General features: G+C 43.8%; 1 protein-coding gene across 1 annotated transcript in view; it reads right to left on the reverse strand.

The window, feature by feature from the left end:
• The window catches only part of ICE2 (interactor of little elongation complex ELL subunit 2), an 823,034-nt gene that overhangs the window by 725,235 nt on the left and 72,950 nt on the right, over positions 1-24,849 (reverse strand). Inside the window, exon 4 of the mRNA XM_086955805.1 lies at positions 1,984-2,103. Within this exon, the coding sequence (XP_086811931.1) occupies positions 1,984-2,103 (120 nt within the window). The remainder of the gene's footprint in view (positions 1-1,983; positions 2,104-24,849) is intronic.

Consider the following 24,849-nt stretch of genomic DNA (forward strand, 5'->3'; position numbering starts at 1 on the left):
CGATTGCCGTGCCATGAATATGAAGGCCTTGCGGGAGTGGTCCCTCAAACTCCTGCTGGCCCAGCGTGCGACTCCACATCACTCGAGGTCCTGGTGAAGAGGAAGGTCCCGGATGTGGTCACAGAGCCCAAGGTTGTCGTCCCACTCCAAGTCCTTGGGACACTAGGGTAAGTTGAAGCACAAGAAGAAGTTAAAGAGGTCTTCGACTTCTCCTCGTCCGTCGGCTGACGTGACAAGTGAGTGCGACATTCAAGGCCTGGATCCACAGTTGAGCTATTACCAGGGTGGACTCCACGCCACCCCAACTTTCCAAGAGCCGTAGCGACCCCCCCCCCCCTCACTGTAAAATTTCTCTGAGGCGATTTCCTCATTTGGGTGGGTCGACCCCTCCTGCATGCCTTTGGGCCCTGCAGGGGTTAGAGTGGACCCCATCAGGTTACGTGCCGGCAGCTCAGGCCCCGGCTCTAGTGGACCCCCATGGATCCATTCCTGGATCGGGACCGGAGCCGGTCATACCACTTGACCTTCCTCGATGTCTGTCCCGATGCAGATTCTCCCGGTGATGCCGACGGTACCCTCCCCATTCTGGTCCCCAACTCCGATATGGAGTTGGATTAGCGTCGCCAACGCCAATTCCATTGCCAACAACAGTCTTGCCTCCTAGATCAGAGGGTGAGCCCTATTCCCTTGGGTAAGGACTCAGGAAAGAATGGGATGAGTTGCTGGATCCTGGGGAAAAACAGCCATAAAAGGAAGATCCTAGCATGGACTGGTGTGAGGAACAGGGTGAAGCCAGTGAATTACATACCTCTACAAATACTAATATGCTTTCTCCTTTTACTGTGACCACAGAGGATGGAGCCGCCTATGCAATTATAGAAACGAGGTGCATTATTTTGTATGTTAGCGTACTAAGAATCATTTTGGCTTGAAGAGACCAAGGAGCGGAAGTTAAGATTTATGTTGGAGATGAGAAGTGCTGTTCTGATCTAACATTAGATTCTACCAATAGTAAAAGATGGAAATACCAATTTGTTAAAGTTAACTATACCTGTTGCTTTGGTCATTTCACGATTAACTTTACTGTTACATGCACATTAAGTGGAACCTACATTACTTCTACATTATTCCTCCTGTTTCCCATTTTCTTCAAGACAGTAGCGATGATTAAAGTTAAAAACAATAGGGTTAGTCTCATTTGTGTACTTGAAAGTACTCAAGAGACAGCGATAGCATGTGCGTTTCAGAAGCAAGAAATCCCAAAGGATGCTGAATATTAACGTCTTCGATAAGAAAAAACATTCACACTTTACAAATCATTATTAGAAAAAAAGCTACAGTTTGGAATTTTGAGTTTTCTTCTGAAGATGAGATCATATTTTGCCAAGGATGAAGATAAAATGATAATCCTTCCCTATATTGGTCTACCAAATCTACTTTGAAGGATGGAGGTATAACTAAGAAGATGTAAAATATGAATTGATCTGGTACAATGATATTCCTGATCATAACAGGAAACAAAGTTAGATAAGTATGCCTAGTTTAACTAAAATAGCATTGTCCGGTAAAGGAGGACACAAAGAATGGTGAGGTATGAAACCTTAACTTGTAGCACTGGAATATAGTGTAAGGTCATATTTCACATTTTTAATAGATTCCCGGTCCCAAACTTTCAGCAGTGGACATAAGTAAAATGCAGGCAAAACATTCAGGTCTTTTTTTTAGGTCACATCCATGGCAAGTGCTGTTTTTTAGGCCAGTAAACCACTCACAGAATAGGTGTGCAATTGGCAGGGACAAAATTGAATGACAAAAAATACATGGATTTGACGTACATTCTGCACCCAGATTACGCAGTACTGATCTAAAATTACACGCAACCAAACCACCAATAGAGTAGAAAGGGTGGTATAGGCCCTGGTGTAGTTCATATCAAAAATATATTGCATGTTAATGAAACAAAATAGTCAAAAGCATGCTAACCTCCGTGTACTGAAGTGCATCCTTTGAAATGTGTTCATAATCGGCAGCACAATTCCTCGCATTGTTTTGCATGAACTTTAAAAAATCTGCTATTTCTTTATCCAAAATTGCCTTGTAAGTCTGAAAGAAAAAGAAAGATCTGTAAAGTTTTAAACCACAAGTGAACAACTGCCCTTTTAGTATATGATCAAAATGTCTAGTATTTACATTAAACCTCTTTTGGGGGAAGAGCAATAAAGTGTGCAAGTGTTACAAATAATGACATCTTGAGTTTATTAGCTGTCTAAGAATTTAAAAACTAATACAAGCTCGTGAAATTTCTTCATTAAGAACTCTATTTTTGAAGATGGAGTTCCATATCCAATTTCTACAAAACTGCTGAAAACGATAACAATAAACGTTCCATGCATGGGTATACCATGAACAATTCAAAGCAGAAGGAAACCAGACAAAATAATAATAGTAAAATTAAAATGCCTAAAGTAGTAGTTCTAGAGTGAATTACCACATTTAAGACAGAGAAATAACGACAAATGAAACAACTGGCAAAAAGGCAAGAACTGGCAACAAAGGAGGTCAGGATCTCAGTGCGTGTGTGTACTGGTGAGTATTCGAACGGTGAGTGAGTCACGGACTTAGTGCACTAATAAATAGCAGTTAAGTGGCTGCATGTATGATAGGTGAGGACATGGATGAATGAGTGAATATGTAATTGCATGCATTGGTGGATCGATCACTGTGTGAGTCAAGAATGAAGGAATGGGTAAGTGAGAGCATGGATGAATGAAGACAGAGTACACAAATCTATAAGGCTTTGGCCTCTGATCATAGGAATAATAATTACATAAGAATGATATGAATTGTCAATAATTTGCCAGTTCAACTATTACACAAGGGAAAAACACCACTGTGCCAAGAGTCGATATTACCTACAACATGACAATAATCATAATAATTGTGCCAGTTCAAGCATTACGCATGACAAGATACGATTGTCAGGCGACAGAACACAATATTTCAAGACTAATTAACATTTTGCATGTTGAAATTTTCCACATCACTCAGCAATCTTTGACACATGTTCATATTCACACCACCACTTATCTCATCTAATGTCTGAACATGCTTTGAAGACTATCTTGCCTGACTAGATTTGCACCATCACTCATTAATCATAGGCCCTGTTCAGATTTGCTCTATCACTCAGTAATCATCAGTACAGGTCATCGTTGGTCTATCACTACCTAATCCTTATGCATACTCGGAAAAACACCATTGCAAATTTTATCAGAACCAATCCCACCTATAAAGTGCAATGAAAAGCTGCTGTCCCAACAATACCTCCAGCGATGATTGAGAATCTTGCTATTCCTGTCCCAAGACCACACTTACAGTGAGTTTTCATTTTTTGGATTTTAGTGATTTAGGACCCTTATTTAACCGAGCTCTATATAAAGAAATATTTCTGTACATTTTGTTCATTATAATAGTTAAACCGTCGGTTTCTAATGACTGTATTTATTTTAATTGTTTCTACCTTTGATACTATCCTATTAAGTCATGTGACCGAGCAGCTTGAATCACATTTAGCTATTCTACAAGATGTACAAGGTTGTATACATTATCTAATCTTTTACTTTTGTTAAGATACCATCTTTGTACTAAGGACTTGCTGTTTAATGGTGTTCATATTCTTCTTGTAATTCTCCCTAAAGCAAGCACTTTGCTGCCCCCCTGGTCATGTACACACTATGTAAAACATAGTCATCCGCTCAGCCGTCTGCTCTGCACCACCCACCCACCCTGTTCTGAATTCAAACTATGTGCACAGTGTAAAAACATCATTCTGAGTGAAAAGAATAAAAAGCCAAATTTAGTTTTAGGCCCTAACCATTTTGTTCATTATTCTGTTTTACCTGTCTCTTTCCCAGAAACTGTGATGCAATATTACCGTGTAAAGAAGGAAATGTTATGTGAGACTTTTTAAATGGGTGGTTAAAATACCATGTTTAAGTTACACATTTTGTCTGGTAATAATCTGCAGCCTACTTTGAAACAAGCATTTACAATGCAATGGTTTTGCCTTTGTTAAAGTTAGAGCTATTGGCATTGCTCTTGACATTATTTTTATTTATGGTTTTTTTTAACATAAATAAATGGCATTGTCATTTACAATGCCAATAGCTTAATCTCTCGCAAATGCCACACACAAACACCCACACAGAGCCCCCCCCCCCACACACACACAGAGCCCCCCCACACACACACCCACACAGAGCCCCCCACACACACACCCACACAGAGCCCCGCACACACACAGCCACACAGAGCCCCCCCACACACACAGCCACACAGAGCCCCCCACACATTGCGAGCCCCCCACACACACACTGCGAGCCCCCACACACACTGCGAGACCCCACACATTGCAGGCAACAGACGCACTTAAACAGGGTCACAAGCAGGCAACAGAGGCACGAAAACAGGGTCACAAGCAGGCAACGGAGGCACGAAAACAGGGTCACAAGCAGGCAACAGAGGCACGAAAACAGTGTCAGAAGCAGGCAACAGAGAACAAGCTGGCAACAGAGGCACGAAAACAGGGTCACAATCAGGCAACAGAGGAACGAAAACAGGGTCACAAGATACTGTTTTATGTATGGACTGTTATGGTGTGTACCATCCCACTGGCCTATTTTTGTTTCCTACGTTTTGAACGTATCATTATTTATGTTAATCATTTCCACATTTTAGCACCAAACAGGGCTGACCAAAACAAAAATCTAAAGCATTAGGTTTTTTTAAATCTGATTTTGCTCCTGCTTTTTGCAGATCGAGCCCCAGGATTGTAATGAAAATCACCACTACAAAAATATAACAACTTGCCAATAATGAAACATAACAATCATAGCCTCTTGATTAAATGCCACGGTCATGCTTTTAGTACGAGGGCAGGTGTTTGTGAATTTCTGGCTCATGCAAGCATTGGGAAACCACCACCTCAACACCCCATCACTTCATCTTTAACAAATCCAAGACCACAAAAAATATTCTAATCATGAAAAATATATGCACTGTTCAGGCAGACATTCCATGCACTTCTAACAATAGAATATAATAAAGCCATAGAGGGAATGTGGTCATATGTAACCAAACTTCTTTTTTGAGCATAAGGAATTGGACGGCTACAGAAGAACAAAAAGTTAAAACCTGGACTATGGGTAACCTGTGGGCATTATTTTTGTTCTGTGGATGTAGTAAAGCACACACGGCTTGTATTTCTTTGTAATAAAGTAACATATTCTCTCTAAATTTTTCTAATCATGCATTATCTCCTTTCTCTCACGGTGAAGAAAATGAAATGAAAACATTTAGGAACATAACAAAATACTAAACTTGTTCACCAAGTGGATGGATTTTGAAACAATTGTGCTAATTTCATGGGCAACATCTGGAGATGGCTTTCTTTATAAGGTGTGTATTATTTGTTGTATAGAACCATCAAAGCTAATACTCCTTTGGAAATATGATATTGCATTCTGCACTATACCGCATTGTAGTGCCGGTAAAATATTTCACTTCACTACATGACTATTGTAATGATCAGCGTATAGTTTTGGCTATAAAACAACAACAGGCAGACTCTCACTCTGAGGTGATAATATGATTGACCAATAGTAGAACCAATTGTTCATGTGATAATATGATTGATCAATAGTAGAACCAATTGTTCACGCTGCAAAATGCAATTCATATTGAATTGTAATTATGTACATTACAAATGAACCGAACTGCTATTCATTACAAATATATGGTTTTAACTGGATGTCAAGCCTCACTGGTTATTCGGTGCCACAGAATCCACTGGCACAAAAATATTCGGAATCTATATGCCGGAGAAAGATTTCCCTGTTACCCTTTTGTTTGCCAAAAAACACAGAAGGTATTGTCAACATACAAGTAGTGCAATGTTGAGATTAAAACAATAGGTAAACATCGTGTGATCTATGCCCGTGAAAACCTTTGCACAATAGAATACTTTAAAAACACGAGAATTCTCAAGATTTCCATTAACGAAAATTGTTTCAATGTAATAGTCGTAACTAGGGGAAGGAGGCGGATACTGGTGGGACAGGCCCTTGGCGGGCACTGTGATTTAACGTTTACCATTTTCACCCACTTGTGTTTATTTAACCCCGGCTACAAAACAAGACATCACCTAACTGTGTAACATTCCTCACCTGCTGGGCCTTTGAGCCTAATTTCCTCGCGCTGTCTTTGTCTGGAGGACACGTTAATTTCGTGGCAATTTAGGGTCATTGAAACCCGAGTAATTCCCCCAGTGAAACTGTAAAGTCAGAGGCAGAAAATGTGAGGAATTCCGAGTTAACAGCAGTTTGCAGTTGTGTGAGACCCAGAAACAGGATAAACTGCAAGTACTGTGGACAGAGGAGGGAACGTAAATAAATATCATGATGTGGCCTTTCTTAACAATAACACTAGATGGAAGTAGCTCTGACTGACCTGTGCTAATGAGGAAACTGGGAATGGATGTGTCATTGTGTATAGCGAGTGCACACATCTATCTTCTGAATACTGCAATGAATAGCTGCATGGGAGAGCTGGGAATACGATAGTGATACTCCTTGGATTAGATCTACGGGGAGGAAGCAGTGCCAGCCTGTAACGTGCCAGCCAGTAGGGCTGCACTTACATTGAATTTTCGTTTACTCACAGTGTTGTAATTGCCCCTTAGTGGTAATAGCACATATTTAGCAAAAAGCAATATAGGTAATGTACATGCAGAAGGGTAGAGTCACTGCCAAATGCAGCACTAGCCACTGGAAATGTAGAAACTAAAGCTGGGTTCATAAAGTCAAATAAAGGAAGCGACAGCAGAATTACGTTTGAAGCATAAGGTTATTTTTTTTAGTGCATTCACTTTAATTGTGCTTGTCGTTTGAATTCCCATGTCTTAACACAACCTTCCGCTTGACTCGAACCTTAATAACATCCTCCCATCATTTAAAAAAAATGTGCAGCAAATGAGCGTGAAGAAAGCAAACAGCTGACAGCTCAAACCGAGAGATTACCTATAGTCGAAAATACGTACAAAATAATATGCTGTGAGAGGAAGTAAGCAAAGATAAATATAGCGCTCTACAATAATACCATGAGGGCATGCAAAGACCGCCCACGCTGCTTTCATAGCTCATGCTGTGGACATACCAAAAGGAGCATCATAGAAATCTTAAAGAAACATCGCATTACATTAAAAATCATATAAAGCCTGGTCAATGATGTCGTTGTTGCATCAGTCTCATTACGTTATAGTTACCATAACCTGGCATTCGAACGTCTGCTGTCTCGTGCACCTAGAAATCATCCTAAGTCATTCCGATCCTTACGACTCGTGGGGGGGGGGGGACTCGCGCGGGGTGAGGGGGGGGGACGGGACTTGGGGGTGGGGGGGACGGGACTTGGGGGGGGGGGGGCGGGACTTGGGGGTGCGGGCGGGGGGGGGGGGGGGGGGGGGGACTCGCACGGGGGGTTAAAAAGTACATTTTTTAAAAATAAGAAAACTTACCTGACTGCCCGTGTCCGCGTCAGAGCAGAGGAGGCAGCTCTAGTGATGACGCGGCGGAAGCTCGGCCGGCTGGGCCAATCCCAGCGCGGCCGACGCAGGCTGCTTCCTGCTCTCCACTCCTCCTCCTCCCGATGACACGGCGGAGGCTCGGCCGGCTGGGCCAATCCCAGCGCGGCCAAAAAAAGTTTAAAGCAAATTGTGAAGTAACGAAAGGAAGAGGAGGACGAAACTACAGAGATATGGGTGGGAGATCAAGCGACAGACCATGTCTGTGGGAGACAGAGTAAAGAGCCAATAAAGAGGTATTTATTCTAGTCCTCGTGGCAAGAGCACTTCAGGTGTGTGACTCTCCCGACCCCAGCTCTAAAGCACGCAGTGGCGTGACCTGCAGCGTATTCTCGCACTGCAGAAACTCTTCAGGCGATTGGGGCTCCAGTGCACGTTTTGAGCAGCAACATTTCAGGCGAGGGTAATCCTCCAGACCGTCCAGGCGTACTGCACTCTAGGTGGGAGGGTGTCTTCTCTGTGTGACCTCAGCTCACACGTGCATTTCCTCCCCCTGCGGGCAGTGGTTTAGCTGGGCATTCATGGCAACATTTAGAGTGCCGTCAATGGCGGACCAGATTCGGGGGTGTTCTCGGCTTTTGGCTGACGTAGCGTGACGTCGCCAAAAGCCAAAAATTCTCGGGAACGCCCCCGAATCTGGTCCGAGATTGACGGACAGAGCCCTCTCCCAATGGCTAGCCTCCATTTATGGAGCTAGCCAATGGGAGGAGGGGGCGTATACCCGACCCACACACAAATCATAAGGTTTTTTGGCGCATGCGCACTATGTGCGCATCGCCAGTCAAAACCTAAAAAGGCTTAAACGCAGTCTAACTTCTCAGTGTTTTTTCCTCTTATTGTGTGTTCCTGGGAACCTTCGTGACTTGAATATGTTGCAGGAATTTCAGACCAATAGAGGGTGTTCCAAGCATAGATCTGTATAGGTAGCGTGACTTTTAGAGTCACGAAAACAGGAAAGCTGTGCTTTAAGGAAATGTGTGTAGTCTGGGTTGGACAGAACGGAAAAGCAGAAAACTTTTTCTATTGTCAATATTGCACTGAATTTATGGCTATTTGCCAAAAATACTATTAAAAGGAAGACTCGCAGCGAGTGTAATTTGAGACTGACTTATCGTCAGCGAAGAGATCCCCTTTGCTCCGGCCTGCCGCTGGAGAGTTCCCTTTCGGACAACTAATTTATTCGTGCACAATTTGAGGAGGATGACCGACGCCAGTTGAGCAGAAAGATCTGTTTTTTTTACTACAAGCCTACTGGTCTGGGGGAAGTCTTCAGCAGCCAGAAAAGGTAAGACAAAGGGGCAATCAGAGATTCCTTGTGTAATGATCCGCAACCGCTCCAAAAGGAGATGTATATTTAGTTTATCTTGGCAGACCTTTGTTTAGGAATCGTCAGAGAAATAGATGTGCATTTAGCTAAAGTTGGCAGACTATTTTTCCCCTGTGGAATTATTGGAGAAAAAGGAAATATAGAAGAAGTATATCCTGACAGTTTGAATTGGAAAACGTTAGAGAAAGTGAGAAAAAGTTGCCATTTTGTATAAATACAGTATGTGATTGGTTTTAAAATATATATATATTTATATAAAATGTAGATTTGTGATTATAGCACGTGTAATAGAACATGAGTTCTCTTGCATTATCAGAGGTACCAACACTTTTTTTTGTGTTAACTCCATTAGGGCAGGAGACTTTAAGAATAGCAAGAGTTGGATCTACCTGGATACCTGGTAGACTTATTCCATGTAATACAGATCCATCTGATTTGAGTATAAGTGTGTAATTTGAAACTCTCTCACATCTTGCTTTTCTAGGGATAACTGAAGACCTGCAGGCCTATTAACTTAAACAATCAACTCAACCTAACTGTAATGCACTTGACCTTTGTGAGCAAATGTGACAAGTTAACAAGTTCTAAAGGCATTTTTATTGCTCATTCACTTTATGAGCAATAAAGATGCCTTAAAATCTTTCAATCTTGTCACATTTAATCTGCTTTCAGAGACAGAGGTGAAAAGTCAGTTTGTCTTCCTACTTGACAGAAAGGGCGAGTAGGACCTAAAATAACTCACCCTAATTAATTCTGGCTCGCAAATGCAAGTGGGAAAGTGGATTTTTCAAGCCCTACATGTGAGGGAACAGGGTCCCTAACACTTTCCTTCAAATTAAGACAAGACAATAATGGAAAATTGATGGAACAAAAGTCAAAAGACATATTAGAATGTGCTAGTAAGATACCTAAAAACTCAAGTGAAGGAAATGAATACTATACTAGCACCCAACAGATGAAGTTTGATTTAGGGGTATGATCGAAGATATATCAGGAAGAGAGTAAGAGTTATTGTGACATGACCACCAGTGTAAAGGGAATAGAGAACACAATTGAGAGACTAAGCCATATTGCTGATGACTTTTCAAATAAATATATGTAAATCAATATTATATAAGACAGATGAAAAGCTAGTTGTAAGGGATATAGGATATAATGTAGAGATCAAGAATGTGATGAGAAAGATGAGGAAGAAATAAATTCAGAGCGGAGTGAAATTAAAAGGGTTCTCGACTGTGAACGCATGTAATTGTGGCAAGATGCTAAGAAGAGAGACGCTGAAATAAACAGAAGAAGATTCGAGGAACAAAGTGCCTTTAGAGAACAAACAAGAGCACAGCAGGTGTTTCACAATTCATTAATGGTGGGTGGCTATATGTGTAACATGTGACGTTCTTTTGTGTACATTTTTTAAACATAATACATGAGAGAGGGTCCATCTTACCCTGGAGTACAGACCTAAATGCCCCTATGGGAGGAGGGTAAAAAAAGGAAGACCCCAGTAGTCAAACTCTGGAACTGGAAGAAATTTAAGAACAGACAATTGCACAAGTTTAGGTAAAAATATGTCATTTGCAGGAAGTTGAATAGAGCTTAAAAGTACCCCCTTTCTAAACAATATTTTTAGTCACCCACTGCATCAAGGTGCGTCTCCCGTAAGGGCACCTATGTGTGTGCTCCTCTCCTCCCCAACGGTAAACGAATGTGGGGAGAGTGGTTTTTAAAGTTCTCTTAAATGGGCAGATCAGTATAATTGGCAGTGTAATTGAATAAGTGTTTACCAGGGTGTGGGATCCGGTGTCCCAAAATGCGCCAATAAAAGTAACTAAAAATGCCTGACCAGCACTTAGCGGAGTGGTAACGTTGTCGCACAATTAGGTGTTGCAAGTTTCCGGTGTCTGTCCGAGCCTAATATTGAAGACAACAAGTGGGAGCCTGAACGTAGGTGGAAACCCCAGCCACCAATCCGGGCGCAACCTTTAGCGGGGGCGGACTTGTCCCCATGTGGGTTTGCAAAAGCCGAAAGAAGCGTCATTCTCAAGTTGGACTGTGGCCGTCCGTAGTGTGTGGTCTGGGCGTGGCTGAAATCACGTTTGCGAACCTGAATAGGTCCACGTTACTAGCGAGACTGTGTGGATGGGCCAAATCAGCTAGGGCCTTCCCACATGAGCGCAACTCGCTCTGTGTGTTTAAAGGATATTTTATTTAATTTGTAGGCATATTAGACCAGAGAAACTTAAAAGTGGATACGTTTTGTTTTACGGGAGGGGTGCTTTTATTGCCAAGAACTGACCAACCCCAGTGGGGTCTCAAGGTAAATACAGGGTTGTAAGGTGTCAAGCATAATGCGAATGGCCATTATACACAGAACGTGGCTGAAACCACGTTTTGCGAACCTGGATAGGTCCACCTCACTAGTGACACTGGGCAGATGGGCCAATCGACTGAGGCTGTCTCCGGTCAAGTGAGCGCAACTTGCTCCGTGTGTTTAAAAGATATTTTATTTAATTTTTGGCATATCAAACCAGGGAAAATTAAAAAAGTGGATATGTTTTATTTTATGGGAAGGGTGCTTTTGTTGCCAAAAACTGACCAAGCCCTATGGTGTCTCAAAGTAAATACAGGTTTGTAAGGTGTCACACATAATGCTTATGGTCAATATACACCGAACCAGCTCTTAGGAATCTTGGAAGTGAAGAAGGCTAGTAGTTGGTTTGTTGAGCTGAGACAGAATTTACCATTGTCTAAGGGTACTCATAGTACCGTATGTAGATGATGAGGTCACCCTGGACGTAGATCTTTTTATTTGGGTGACGTCATACTAAACTGTAAAAGGTGCATCAGGTGCACAGTGTATCAGAAAAACATGATGTAGGGTACAGATTGTGTCAGCCTATCAGCAGTCAGATTTTCGAAGGGCCTTATTAGAAATGGGGTTCTACCGTGCCATCTGTAGCCATGGGATCTCATCATTGAGACCTCTTTCCCATGAGCGGAATCGGTAAACCCATCTTTGTTCCCTAATATGTAAGAGTTTTGCCATGTCAGTTTTGTGTTTCTTCATGACCTCAAGGACCACCCATTTTAATTCAGTATCCTTGTGGATATGTTCTAAGAAATGGCGGGTGAATTTCGTATTGGTTTTCTTGCATCAGATGGTACTTTGATGTTCATTAATCCGGATCTTGATTTTTCTCGTGGTCATGCCCACGTACATGAGAACACAAGGGCAAGTGAGGAGATACACCCCATTTTCTGTGTTGCAATTACTGAAACTCCTGAGTTCCCATGGGTTTCCAGTGCCTATGTCCACCTCCTTGGTAGTATTAGTTAGTGGGCATGAGACGAGACTACCACATGGGTAGTGTCCCATGGGTCTCTGATGTTTCCAGAGCGCAAGATGCTCTTCTCTTTCCTGGGGTGGTGTTTTCGCATGTACTAGTTCATCCGCAGACTTGTGTTTCTTTTGAATGCGAACAAGGGTGGTGCCCACTGTTTTTTCGCACCGTTCAGAATGTGCCAGTTTTTTGGGATAATGTTTTGGACAGTGTTAGATGTTGGTTTATATGTGGTCACACAAACAATCCTGTCAGTGTTTCTTTTCGGAACATCTTCCAGAAGTTCCTCCCAGTTGTTATTTTCTGCCCTCTTCTTAGCTTTCCTCACCATTTTTCTGGGATACTGTCGATCAATTTGCTTTTTCTTAAGCAATTCAGCCTGTTCGTTGTACGTTTCTGTATCTGAACAGTTCCTTCGCACCCGGAGAAATTGACCAACGGGGAGAGTCTGCCGTAGAGCCCTGGGGTGATAACTTTCATACAGAAGCAGGCTATTTCTGTCTGTGGTTTTAATGTGAACCCTTGTACTTCCTCCTTCAGCTGTCATGGTAATGTCCAGGTCCAAAAAGACGGCATGGTTCTTGTTGATGGCGTGCGTGAACCTTAAATGTTCATCCTTGCTGTTTACCCATTGCACAAATGTTGTTGCTTCCGCTTCATTCCCACGCCATACAATGAAAACATCATCTTTATAACGCTTCCAGGTTTTTATGTGCGCTGCATATGGATTACTTTGATTAAGGATGTGGTCCTCCTTGAATTGTTGTACATAAAGGCACACCATGCTGGGGGAAAAGATGCTTCCCATGGATGTGCCTTGATTAGATGGTCAATCACATCCTCAAATTCAAAAGAGTTTTCTTTCAATGCCAACTCTGTGCACTCCATGATAAACTGTGGAGGGGTAGTAAACTGCCAATCCATTTCAAGTAAAATCTGTTCCGCCAGCGTACGTCTCTGAGGAATGCTGGTGTACAGCGCCTCTATATCCATCGTGATAAAGAGGTCTTCAGTTATGTTGATCTCTAGGTCACGCAGGAGGCACAGGACGTCCTTTGTGTCCCTAAGATAAGGAGATTTCTGTACAATGGGTCTCAGGAACCAATCTCAAAATTGCGATAATGGTTCCAAAATGGTTCCGATAACTGACACTATTGGCCTCCCTTGAGGGGGCATTCTTTCCTTATGAATTTTTGGGAGTGTAGAATCTCAAGGTTCTTGGCGTCTCTCTCACAAGGAATTCTGCCTCATTTCTGGTAATCCAATCATTACTGAGGCGTTCATCAACCATGGTTTTTATTCCGTTTGTAAGGCGAGTAGTTGGATCTGTGTGGTATATCTAATAACGTATTCTGTCGGAGAGTAGACTGTTACATTCTGCTCGATACATCATCTGGTTCATCAGAACAATGGCTCCCCCCTTATCTGCCGGTTTAATGAGGAGATCAGTATTGTTCATCAGTATTTGGAGTGCTGTCCTTTCTCCCCTTGTCAGGTTCTGGAAGCCTTTTTTTGTTCCGGAAGTTAATCCCCTCCACTTCTTTCAGAAATGCCTGCTCAAATGGTAGTATGTGACATGGGATGGTCTGAGACGGTTTTGTCGTCCTGCTCATCTACGATAACCCCAAAGTGAATCCAGAGTTTTATTTTTCTAAAGAACTGGGCTACTTCTGTATTCATGGTGAATGGGTCATTGGTTGGTGTAGGGACGAAACCTAGGCCTTTAGAGAGGACCAACTCCTCATCCTTAGTAAGAGTGTGGTGCTACAGTGGGTGAAAGGGGAAAATACAGTCGGTCCTGCTTTCAAGTCTGATCTTCGAGTTTTGTGTGGTGTGTGGTAATAAGAGCAATCTACGCTATATGTGTGCTGAAGGAGGAGGTCTGATGTGTGTATTTGTGGTCTGGGCTTGTGATTGTGCGTCCGTCGCCGTCTGGGTCGTCACTGGTCGACGGCTGTTTGAATTGGTGCAATAATAGGGCCCACTCCATAGAAATGGGGTGTTTACATCCCCCTTTCACCTCTTCCTCTCGTAGTGTTTCCTCCTCTGCTGTTGCCCATCTGTGTACCGTTCTCACCTATGCAGCGATCGGAGGGCCTGTGGGGGATCGCATTGGCTATACTCCTTTTAGCTAACAAAACGGCCAGTGAGATGAATTGAATGGGCACTCTGTGTTGCTTCTGTCTCCGCAAAATACCGAGTGCACATGCTTCCCAGGTGTTTAAATGTGTAAGCCCTGTGAGATCTCTGAGTGACTTGTAAACATTCTGCCAATATGATTGTAGTGTTGGGTACCTCCAAAACATCTGGTAAAAATCTGCTTCCTGTGAGTGGCATCTGGGACAAAGGAACTGGGTGTCGGGATAAAATCTGTGGAGGCGTGCTGGCGTGAGTTACATCCTGTGTCGAATATAGAATTGAATATTTTAAAACGTGCTTTTCTACATACCTTCTTGTGGTATTCGAGGGACATCTCCCATTCTTTCTCATGCAGTGGACGCCCTAATTCTTCCTCCCAAGTGGTCTGTAGGGTCTCTAGGGGTCCGTTTGCAAGTCCCCGGATTGCTTTATAAAGCCACTAGCAGCCCGTCCCGACGTTGTCCGGGTATGAATTGCTGCCGGCCAGTAGTATATTGTTTTGTAGGATTTCGTTTTGATAGCATTTCTTATGTGACAGGCCTGTGAAACGCTCCGATTCACAGTGCACTGCTGATGCACTTAAGAGTGTGCGTTCAGTAGTGTGTGAACTCGAGTTTCCCTACTTTATTTTTCCTTGCAATATTATATAGCGCAAACTTGACAACATGGCATGAGCACAATTTACATTACAGAAGAACACATTCATTTGTGGTAGGCACGGGGAGACAAAGCGATTTGCCTGGAATCACAGGATGTTGAGCTGATGCCGAGATTCGAACGTAGCTCCCCAGCTCTAAAGTTCGCAATTCTAGAACTTGTGGCGGGAGGTGAGTCTAAAAGTGTATGTCGGTGCTGGCCATCAATGAGAGAGACCTGTGCATTTTTTAAATGGGTGGTGAAAAAATATGAGTATGTTGCTGGAGATGTGGGCCGCCGTGCCACCTATGTACTTACCGGGGGAGGGTAAACACCCATTATTCCGCAACTTTCTTTCCGCATACCATCACTCCGCATACTTTCATTACGAAAGTACCATGACTCCGCAATGCCATTATAACGCATGGCATTACATTTTATATGCGTTTACCACGCATACGTTTACAACGAAATTTGTTGTAAATGCATGAATGGTAAAAACATGTTTTTTTGGGGGTATATGTTTTGGGGTACTGAGGTATATGTTTTGGGGTGTTTGGGTATTTTAAGGGTTCAGATATAGTTTTGGGTTATGGGGTACAGAGGTAGTTTTAGGGTTTAGGGATAGGTATGGGTTTTGGGGTACAGGGGAATTTTTAGGGTTTAGGGATAGGTTTGGGTTTTGGGGTACAGGGTATATTTATAGGGTTAAGATGGGTTAGTGTTTAAGGGTGTTGGAGTATTTTAAGGAGTACGGGTGGGTTATGATTATGGGGTGCAGGGGTATTTAAAGGGAGCAGGGTGGGATTAGCACACGATATGAGACATGGCATGAAGGGCGGAACGTACCACACGCCCCCAGCGTTTGTCACGCCCCAAGCACACGCCCACAGCACAACGCAGACACGCCCACAAGGGACTACTTTGCTGGCACGGTTCTTTTACCTTTTAAATGTATATGGTGGCATCTGCATTGCCTATGTCCTTCTGCTGCAAATGCCCTTCCCAATGCTGTATTGTGTGTTGTGATTGGTGCTGTGGTTCCTAAGATTACCTGCCTCAAAGGTTTGGGCTCTCTCTTTATTATATTAGTATAGATATAGATATAGATGTAGTCAGGTGCTGCCCCACTCCCATATATAAGATTGTGTGGATGACCGGGTGAGTAGCTGGCTCTCTCGTCGAGAGGTCGTAGTTCAAACGGTAGCTTTCTAGTAGTTAGCGATGAAGTAGGAACTGGCCAGGGGGGAGATCGTAGTCGTCCATAAGCGGTTGGAACGGTCTGAGCTGTCCGTCCTCGAATAGCGAATCCATTTCGGTGATATCACCTCAGTCAAGATGTTAGTCTTGACTGTTACTGAGGGTAAGCTAAGGTTCAGGACCTAGTCTGCCCTTCTCACCACCATACCAAAAGAAGCTTCCCTCCTCCGTAGCTACTGTAGTGGGAGAGAGCATGCCAGTATCTGTGAAGAGGTGTCCAGTGCACTGTCGTCCGTCAATTCCTCACATCGGTCCATGTTGGAGTCTAGGGGCTGATATTCTTCAGAGTCCAGCGGCCCGTTCCAATCCTCCCCGAGTCCCAGCCCATTAAAACAGAGCCCAGGCTCTGGCCTGGAAGTCATGGCTCCAGTCTGTATTGGACGAAGCCCCTAAGGCTTCGTGTCAGTCAGGTATGAGAATTGGGTTGTCGACACCGACCGATCCTGGGACCTTTTCTCTACAGAGGTTGAGACCCTATTGGTACAGCAAGTCAGGCAGCAAAGCCTTAGGGTGAATGGAGCAGCAGTCAACGCAGGCCATCGCGTTGTGGTCGCACTCAAGGCACAATCTGATGATGACAGGTGCCAGAGGGCTTAAAGCCAGCCCTACTAGCAAATATCCTGCTACATCAGGAGACAAATCTCAAAACACAAACAAAAGATATACATATATATTTTTTTAAAGACTAAAAAAAAGTCTGTGAAAAATTAACTGAGGGTAGCTATCTCCAGATCTGAGCTGACTGGCGAGGAAAGAAAAGAACTGAAGTCAGCGAGCTGGAGTGGCGCCAATGTAAGCAAGCAAGCGTTTCAACACCAAAGTGTCTTGTTCTTGAGTTGAAACTCATTGAGCGTGCTCCTCAATAAACTGCAAATTTCTAATTAACTTCTGGGAGTGCATGTGCTTCTCCTCTGGAAGCAAACTGGAAATTTTCGTTTTGAAGATACATACATATATACACACATGCGTACATACCACTGGGTAGTTATCGATAGGATTATGTTTCCATAGGAAATTACTTCTCTGTGTTGCTAATAACTTTGATGGCTGGACCAATCACCTCAAACCTTTACCAGTAAGTGCTGCTTTTTTACTAGTTTGCACATGGAAGGTTTCGGGGTGATCCATCAAACAGAACACATATTGCTCGGAGGGAGCAAGCAGAAAACACCTGCTCCCTCTGGGTGGAAGAAATGCCTCCTACAAAACAATGCGGAGAGCTGGTGGGACCGTAGGAACCCTGGGGCTGCCTCAGCAGACCCCAACCTGGTGGTTGGTGGGTACTCTGGATGGGCAGAGGGGGACCCACCAACAATTTAGTAATGTCCCGGGGGTGGGGTCCCTGAGGCCAAAATAGTCTCAGGGAGGGGGAGCCACGCCGCTCTCGCTCCTCTTTTTTGTAACATCTGCTACCTTCTGCTCCAGAGGGGGTTGCTGGCTCAGAGTCTGCAGCTCCAGTAGCTTCTAATCTGTTTATAATCATGTATTAATCTTTTATGAGTATCATCACCGCCCCCTTCACTGTGCAGCGTGGGCCACTGCACCATATTTCAATACATTCACTGCTGAGAGGAGTCTGTGTGCCCAATCGCTACTACAGACAGAATCAACCTGGTGGGGTTTGTGAGTGACACACAACAGTCTGAGGCAGATTTGATGTCACGTCCTGCTGCCGGCCGCAGCTGCGCGATGAGCAACCACTTAATTAATAAAGGTTAGGCAATAGCAGTGCTGCTCGCCGTAACGCGTTATGGTAAAGCTGCAGGCCGGGTTGACGGCGCCAGATTAATACAGGTAGTGAGCTGTTGACTTTGTGTCAACAAGTTTAATTTAAGTTTGCTGCCCTAACCTCCTCCAGGCACGTGTGCAGTAAGTGCTCTGTGCACTCGACATTCGCTGACATTTGTTCCACTTCTCTACAGAAACTAGACCATAAAACTAGCAAATCTATTTCTAATGCACAAACTCGATTGTGTGGCAGCTTGGCCCAAAAGCCCCATCTGTCATGTACACTCGGCCCCTTAGATAGACAAAGATTCCCATATGTTCCACCTGTGGTTTGGTCAGCATTTGCATGTGCTCTACCTTATACCTAATTCAAATGTTGGGGAGTTTGCCCGGAGGTGTTTTCTATTGCATGTGTTTTCCAGAAGAGTAGATGTTGTTTATGGTATGCAGTGTAAATAACTCATCGTCTGTCCACATTTTATTATCATAATTGTAATGTTTATCAAGTGCAGGGCATTATGATGAATATACCCGAAATGAGAGGTAAAAGTGACAAGTTGGCAATGATTGCATGGTTGAAGGGTATTGGTGAAAAGCTTTTCAGATTTTCTGTGGGTGCCAATGAACTCTTGCTGACTGGACTGTGTAGAGAACCATCCGGGCTCTCCACTACATTGTTGCATTCACACACACAGCATACGCCCCTCGGGGATAAATAAACGGCGAGAGACCGCTCAGGATCTTCCCGCCAGAGTGTAATTAGAGAGTGCGGCGTACATTTATCCACTGCTGCTGCGGCCCTGATACCTTGGGCCCCACAGCGCTACAGACTGGAGGGGTTTCAAGCAACGAGCAACTGCTAGAGGCCGACATGAGGTCCTTAGTGAGGCGCTAGAGGAATCTGCAACAAGCAGGAGCACAGCCTGGAAGTCAGTGGGAGACGTCATGGGACACCCGATGGAAACAAGTTAAATCCATAACATTTGTGGCACCGTTTAGCAGCATTAAACTTGTAATTGTAAAGACAAATTAATGCCACGTTGCACTTTTAATGGCAAACGTTCTGCATGCGTCAGTGTGCAGAGAAGAAAACGAAAGAAGCCTGATTGCACTATATTGTAATGCTGCGAGGAACAAGGTGCATTGTGGGGCTCTGCTTTCACCTGCTGCATTAATGGAGGGGAGGGCAACATGCTTTGAGGCAAGTTGGTTTGTATTGAAAATAAATGCTAGCCACTCGAGTGGCACTGTAAGACCACAACCTTCAGCCACAGTTTACAGCATTTCTGCCAGTGAGCTCACTGGCTCATCTGGCCAAAGATGCTCTCTGCCTTACTCCAGCACTGCAGGGAGAACTTACTAGTGGTGACACAGGCGAGTCCACAAGAGGGTACTCACTGAATATAACTGCAGTGAGATCAATGTCTGAGTTTGGGAGAGGGGTCAAGATTGTTTTTGAAGCTCAAAAGGGCCTGAGTTCTATTATTTATGTCTTTTCATGCATTTCATTGTTTTTTTTTACTTGCAAGAAAGTGGCACTCTAAGTGTCACACGTTTTGCAGAGTGCTGGAGCAAAATCAGCATTTTGTCCACTAACAGTTTTCACAAAAGAACATGAACCACGCATATTCGTAAAACTGTTTTTAAGAGGATTAGCTGGGAGTTACTGCTTTTTACTCAGTGACCTTCAATTTCTGATGCTTTGCAGCAGTTTTAAGATTTTATTAGTTTCTTGCAGCTCAAATGGTTGTCATTTCTGATATTTATATGATTCCCTAGTCTTCATTTTGCTCGCAAGAAAGTGTCACTCATAGTCGTTGAATGTCACTCTTAAATGCACTGAATTTATGAAAATGTCACACATAAGTAATCCGAAACCTAATGTCTTCTCATCATCTCCTTTTATAAGCGCTTCAGATAATAAGTTTTCCATATTAAGTATATCCGTTGTCATTTTCTCATCTTGATTCCTACTTTCCTTATTTTGTTGCCATATATACTGCTGGGAAAACCCACGGATGCTGGCTTTACATGTATCCCATACTATCCTTGGTGCTGCAGAGTGAATATTAAATTCTACAAACTCCTTTATATGTTCTTTTAGTTGGCCTAAAAAGATGGTATCTGAAAACAAATATCTAGGGAAGGAGAACACACGGGGAGCTTGTCTTTCCGTTGTTATCTCAAATGTCAGCATAATAGGGTTATGATCGGAAGTGACTCTAGGGCAAATTACCATAGTACTATTTTCAAGGATAAAATCGGAGACCCAAACCATATCTATGCGTGAGCTTAGCTTGTGTGCGGCAGAGTAGTACGTATAGCCTGCTACGTTGGGGTATAGATATCTCCAAGCATCCTTGATTAGATGAGTTGCTGCTAGATCTAAAATTGCGGCCCTAGTCTTCCGCATCCTTTGAAAAGATCCCCTTCTGGTTGTATCTAAGTTATAGTCCATAATGCAGTTAAAGTCTCCAAGTATAATAAGTTCCCCTTCCCACCCAAACAGTTCCAAATTAATTTGATCCATAATCCGTGGTTCATCCACATTAGAAGCATAAACGCCACAAATAGTGTATTTAGAGCCTTCAATTATTACTTGTACCATCGCCCATCTCCCAGCTTTATCAGTCAGAGACTTATTTACCTTTACTCTAAGATGTTTATGTCTTAGAATTGCAACACCCCGGATAGAAGCATTAAAGTTCGTAGATACTAGGACCACATAGCCAAGTTGTTCGAGTAACTTCCTATCTTTGTATGCTATGTGAGTCTCAGTTAATACTATAATTTGAGGGTTATACATTTTGAGCTCTTCAAATACAAGGTTCCGTTTAATTTTACTATTTAAACCCGATACGTTCCACGCTAAACACTTTAATTGAAACATTTAGAATAATGCATTTTGCTATCCTTGATTACGATGTATTCTAGTGCTTTCCCTTTACTACCCCCTTCATTTGTCTCACCAGAATTTGTAATATACCAAATGTACCAAATGTACCAAAAAATATGAGCCTTGCTTATCTTCCAGACCAGTACTTTTATCAGTTTACTTGCCCTCGAGATGCTTTTTTTCCCCCCCCTGAACCACAACCCCCCACCACCCATTACTAACCTCACCCCCACCCCTTCTGTTTCTTCCTGCAGGCCCCCCTTTCTCCTTGCTGCCGTTATAATGGCAGCATGCGCAAAGACGTAGCGCAGAGGATCCGGTGCTATGACCAAGCTAAGTAACCTATACTAACCCGCAGCCTTTAAGAAAAGAAAAAAAGGGCATAAGGCATAAGCATCAAAAAAACAATCAATAAGCAGTATTGAATCAGCCTAAGCTGTCAGTTAGGTAAGAAGACATATAAGGGAATTCAAATATTCAAAGATTCAGTAATTCGTTACGATATAACCAAAAACTTCAATGGCAGTGGACTATGCAGTTTCAGTTACAGTGTCAATATCAATGTGTAGGTCCATGTTCAGGTCCATGTCCACTTTTCTCCACTTTCCATTTGCCTACAATGTGCTCCACCTCCTTTGCTTCAGAGAAGTAATATGTTCGGCCATTCTTTAGAACCTTTAATTTAGCCGGTTCTTGCAGAAATGCCTGACCGCCCAATTCTTTTATCGGATCGATAAATTGTCGTAGCTGCCAGCGCCGATCCATAGTTGGCTTGCTTAAATCAGATCTAACAAAAAAAGTAATTGAGTCCATGGTCACTGGAGTATTCGGTCTTGCCTTTAATAAGATCGCTTGTCGTAATAAAAAGTTACCGATGTAGATCAGAATAGGTCGTGGGTATTGATTATTTTTGTTCCTTTGAACCAATGGGAGTCGGTGGGCCTGCTGTACTTGCGAGTCCCAATCCCAGTCTGAAAGCTCCAGAAACGCCTTCTGAAATAAATGCACTATGTAGGCTCTAGCGTCTGCTCCTTCCGCTCCCTCTCCTATGCCAAAAACGCGGAGGTTCTGCCTCCGCTGCCTATTTTCTAAGTCTTCAAGTTTGATCTGCATATGAGAGAGTTGAGTCTTGTGTCTGTTTCAGAGTGAGCTCCCTTTTCCTCCGTTAATACAACCCTCTGCTGTAGTTCTTCCATATCCTGAGACATAGTCCCGATTTTGCAAGACATCTCGAGAAGCGAAGATTGAGTTTTGTTGTTATCTTCTCGCATCTGTTGATAATGATATTGAGCTTCCTGTTTTTGCTCATTAAGCAACTGCAAAATCATCTGAAAAGATGAAGAGACTTCCCCCGGCAGGGACCAGCCAGCAGGTGTATCCCTTTGAGTGAGAGTGTTATCGGTATGATCAGGCCTTATATGGTTTAACATATTGCTCTTTATTGGTTCATCCATTAGAGATGAGCATGAAGGTGGGGATGAAGATGCGGGTAATGCGACTTGCACAGGGGTAGTCCGGGATGGTGTTAATACTGATGTTAATAGGGGAGTTACCCCTATTGCCCCTGATCACCCCACATGTGTGTCAGAGGTCAGAGAAGGACCTCCTGCCATTCCTGTCGCTTCCTTAATTGCAACGGATCTAGTACCAGCATCCTCTAGTATATCCACAGCCACTGTCCCTACCGAGATTGCCCCCCTTGGTGCAGTGCCTGTTTCGATCGGGCTGTTCCCGGACAGTCTCAAAGCCATTGTTTTAACACCCCCTTTTGCCTGTACCCACTTCCTTATAGGACTGTTTTCAGCAATCATTTTCACTGTTGTTAGATTTGGTTTACTCGTCATTTTTTTTAGTTTATTTTTCACTTTCCCTTTCCTTATACCATTAGCGTTTCCTTTGGCTGAGTGCAATGGCGTGGAATCACCCTGGTCTGGACAGTCACTATAATTCTCATCCGTATCCGACCCATCTACTTGCTCCGCCGGTTTAATCTGATCGTCTTGCTTTGCCATCCCTATTACCTCCAATCCATCCCCCAGTTGATGGTCGACCTCTAGTATCGACTTTTCACCCTCAGTCTGGGCACAGTCAGAGATATCTTCTACGACCTCTGCTGGTACAGAGGTAGGGGGGTTTAATGACGGCGGTAAGGAATTTATATCCTTTAACGTTTTAGTGTTGAGCAGTGACCTGGCGTCATCATCAATTGCAGGCAGGATGACTGAGGGAGTCTGTATATCAATACTGCCAGTAGAAGCGGCAGAAGCGTTTAGAACAATGTCAGTGTTAGTGTCGGTAACGGTGTCCGTGTCTATAGCATTATGCTCCCCCCCTGCTAGGTTAGCTTTACCTTTCAGTTGAGTTACGGAATCAGTAGTAGCAAGGCTTGGCATGCATTTGTTAGGTGCCACATTAGGGATCAGGTTAGAGTTCAGATTCAGATTTTGCATGCGGGGGAGCGTCTTACCAGCATTCAGGCCAGATTTCTCCTGTTTGCTCCCTTTCTTGCCACCGTCTGGGATTCAATCCGCTGCCGCTACTACTGCTGCCGCTGTCGTCGCTGTTGCTGCTGCTACTGTTGTGATAGGAGGGAGCACTTCTGATTCCACGGTGTTTCCTCCCGCCTGCTTTGTTGTTCTTGTGCTCCTTACAGGGTTCTTAGGTGCCATCATGGGCAGAGTTGTTGCGACTGTTGTTATAGGACCAGACAAGTCAAAACTTTTCTTCCAATGAGCCAGGAAGTTTAGCCGGGTAAGTACCGTCCACCCTTGTGAGGTCTTCGAGGTCAGCCACGGGAGATTGATTGTCCGGAAAATCTCTCTGACCCGGTTCTCGAGGGATCGTAGTCGTAGCATCCGCCGCATCCGCCGCAGATGCTGCTCCCACTCCGCCTGTTCCCACTCCGTTTGTTCCACAAATCAGTTTTCCTTCCCAGGCTCCTTTTATAACCACTATGGGTAGATTGTATAAAAAAAAGAGAAATCAAATCCAAGTACTCGGTTTGTCTCTGCTTTTAGATTTCTAGCTCGTTTAATCCAGATCATGTGCCATTCTGCCGCTTTTCTGTGTTTCTATGTTGACTACGGCACCAGCTCTGGCTCTGAAGCCGGTTCACCCAGCTCCCCCGAGAGAAGAAAGCCAGCACTCCTGCCAACCGTCCCGCTTTTTGCAGGCAAAACCGTCTCCGCGGTCACGCTGAGCCTCCGCCGCTCAGCTCCGTGTGTTTGCTACTACTCCAGACCGCTGTGTTGTAAGCTAAGTCTGCTCCAGCGCTCCATTCCGTTCCGGTGCTCGAAAGTCGCAGGGCTTCGCCTCACTCCGCCTCTGTCTTGCTCCGCCTTCACCACCTCGTTCCGCGGTTCCCTGCTCCGGCTCCCTGTGTGGCTCCGGCACAGACACAGGCACCGCCAAGAAGCTGCTTGTGTGGCTGATGCGTTAGTACGTTAGCGGGTGAGCGGGTAAGTCGGAAAGAATCAGCTACCGGCCATAGCACTGCCGGACCTCCGCAGCTACTCTCTGCACTGGCGGCATCAGCTTTAAAAAAGGTTCTAAGGGAAAAAAGCATAATTAAAATCAAGAAATATCAACTAAGCCAATATGAAGGTGGGGAACAGATAGGGAAAATACTAGCATATAGAGTGGCCGAGAATCGAGCACAGACAGCCGTTAAAGAAATTAAGGGGGCCAATAATCAAAATTTTCAAGACACAAAGGCTATTTTAAACCAGTTTGCACAATACTACCAGGAGCTATATACGCCGGAAAATGAGGTCGATAATGACAAGATTAAGAACTATCTAAACTTGAATAAAGTCTTGCCTATTGACCCGGAGCAATCTGATCAACTAGTCGGGGACATTACAACGACAGAAATTAGAATTGCCATTAA

The sequence above is a fragment of the Lissotriton vulgaris genome, chromosome 2_1 (assembly GCF_964263255.1).
Source record: "Lissotriton vulgaris chromosome 2_1, aLisVul1.2, whole genome shotgun sequence".
Classification (NCBI taxonomy): domain Eukaryota; kingdom Metazoa; phylum Chordata; class Amphibia; order Caudata; family Salamandridae; genus Lissotriton; species Lissotriton vulgaris.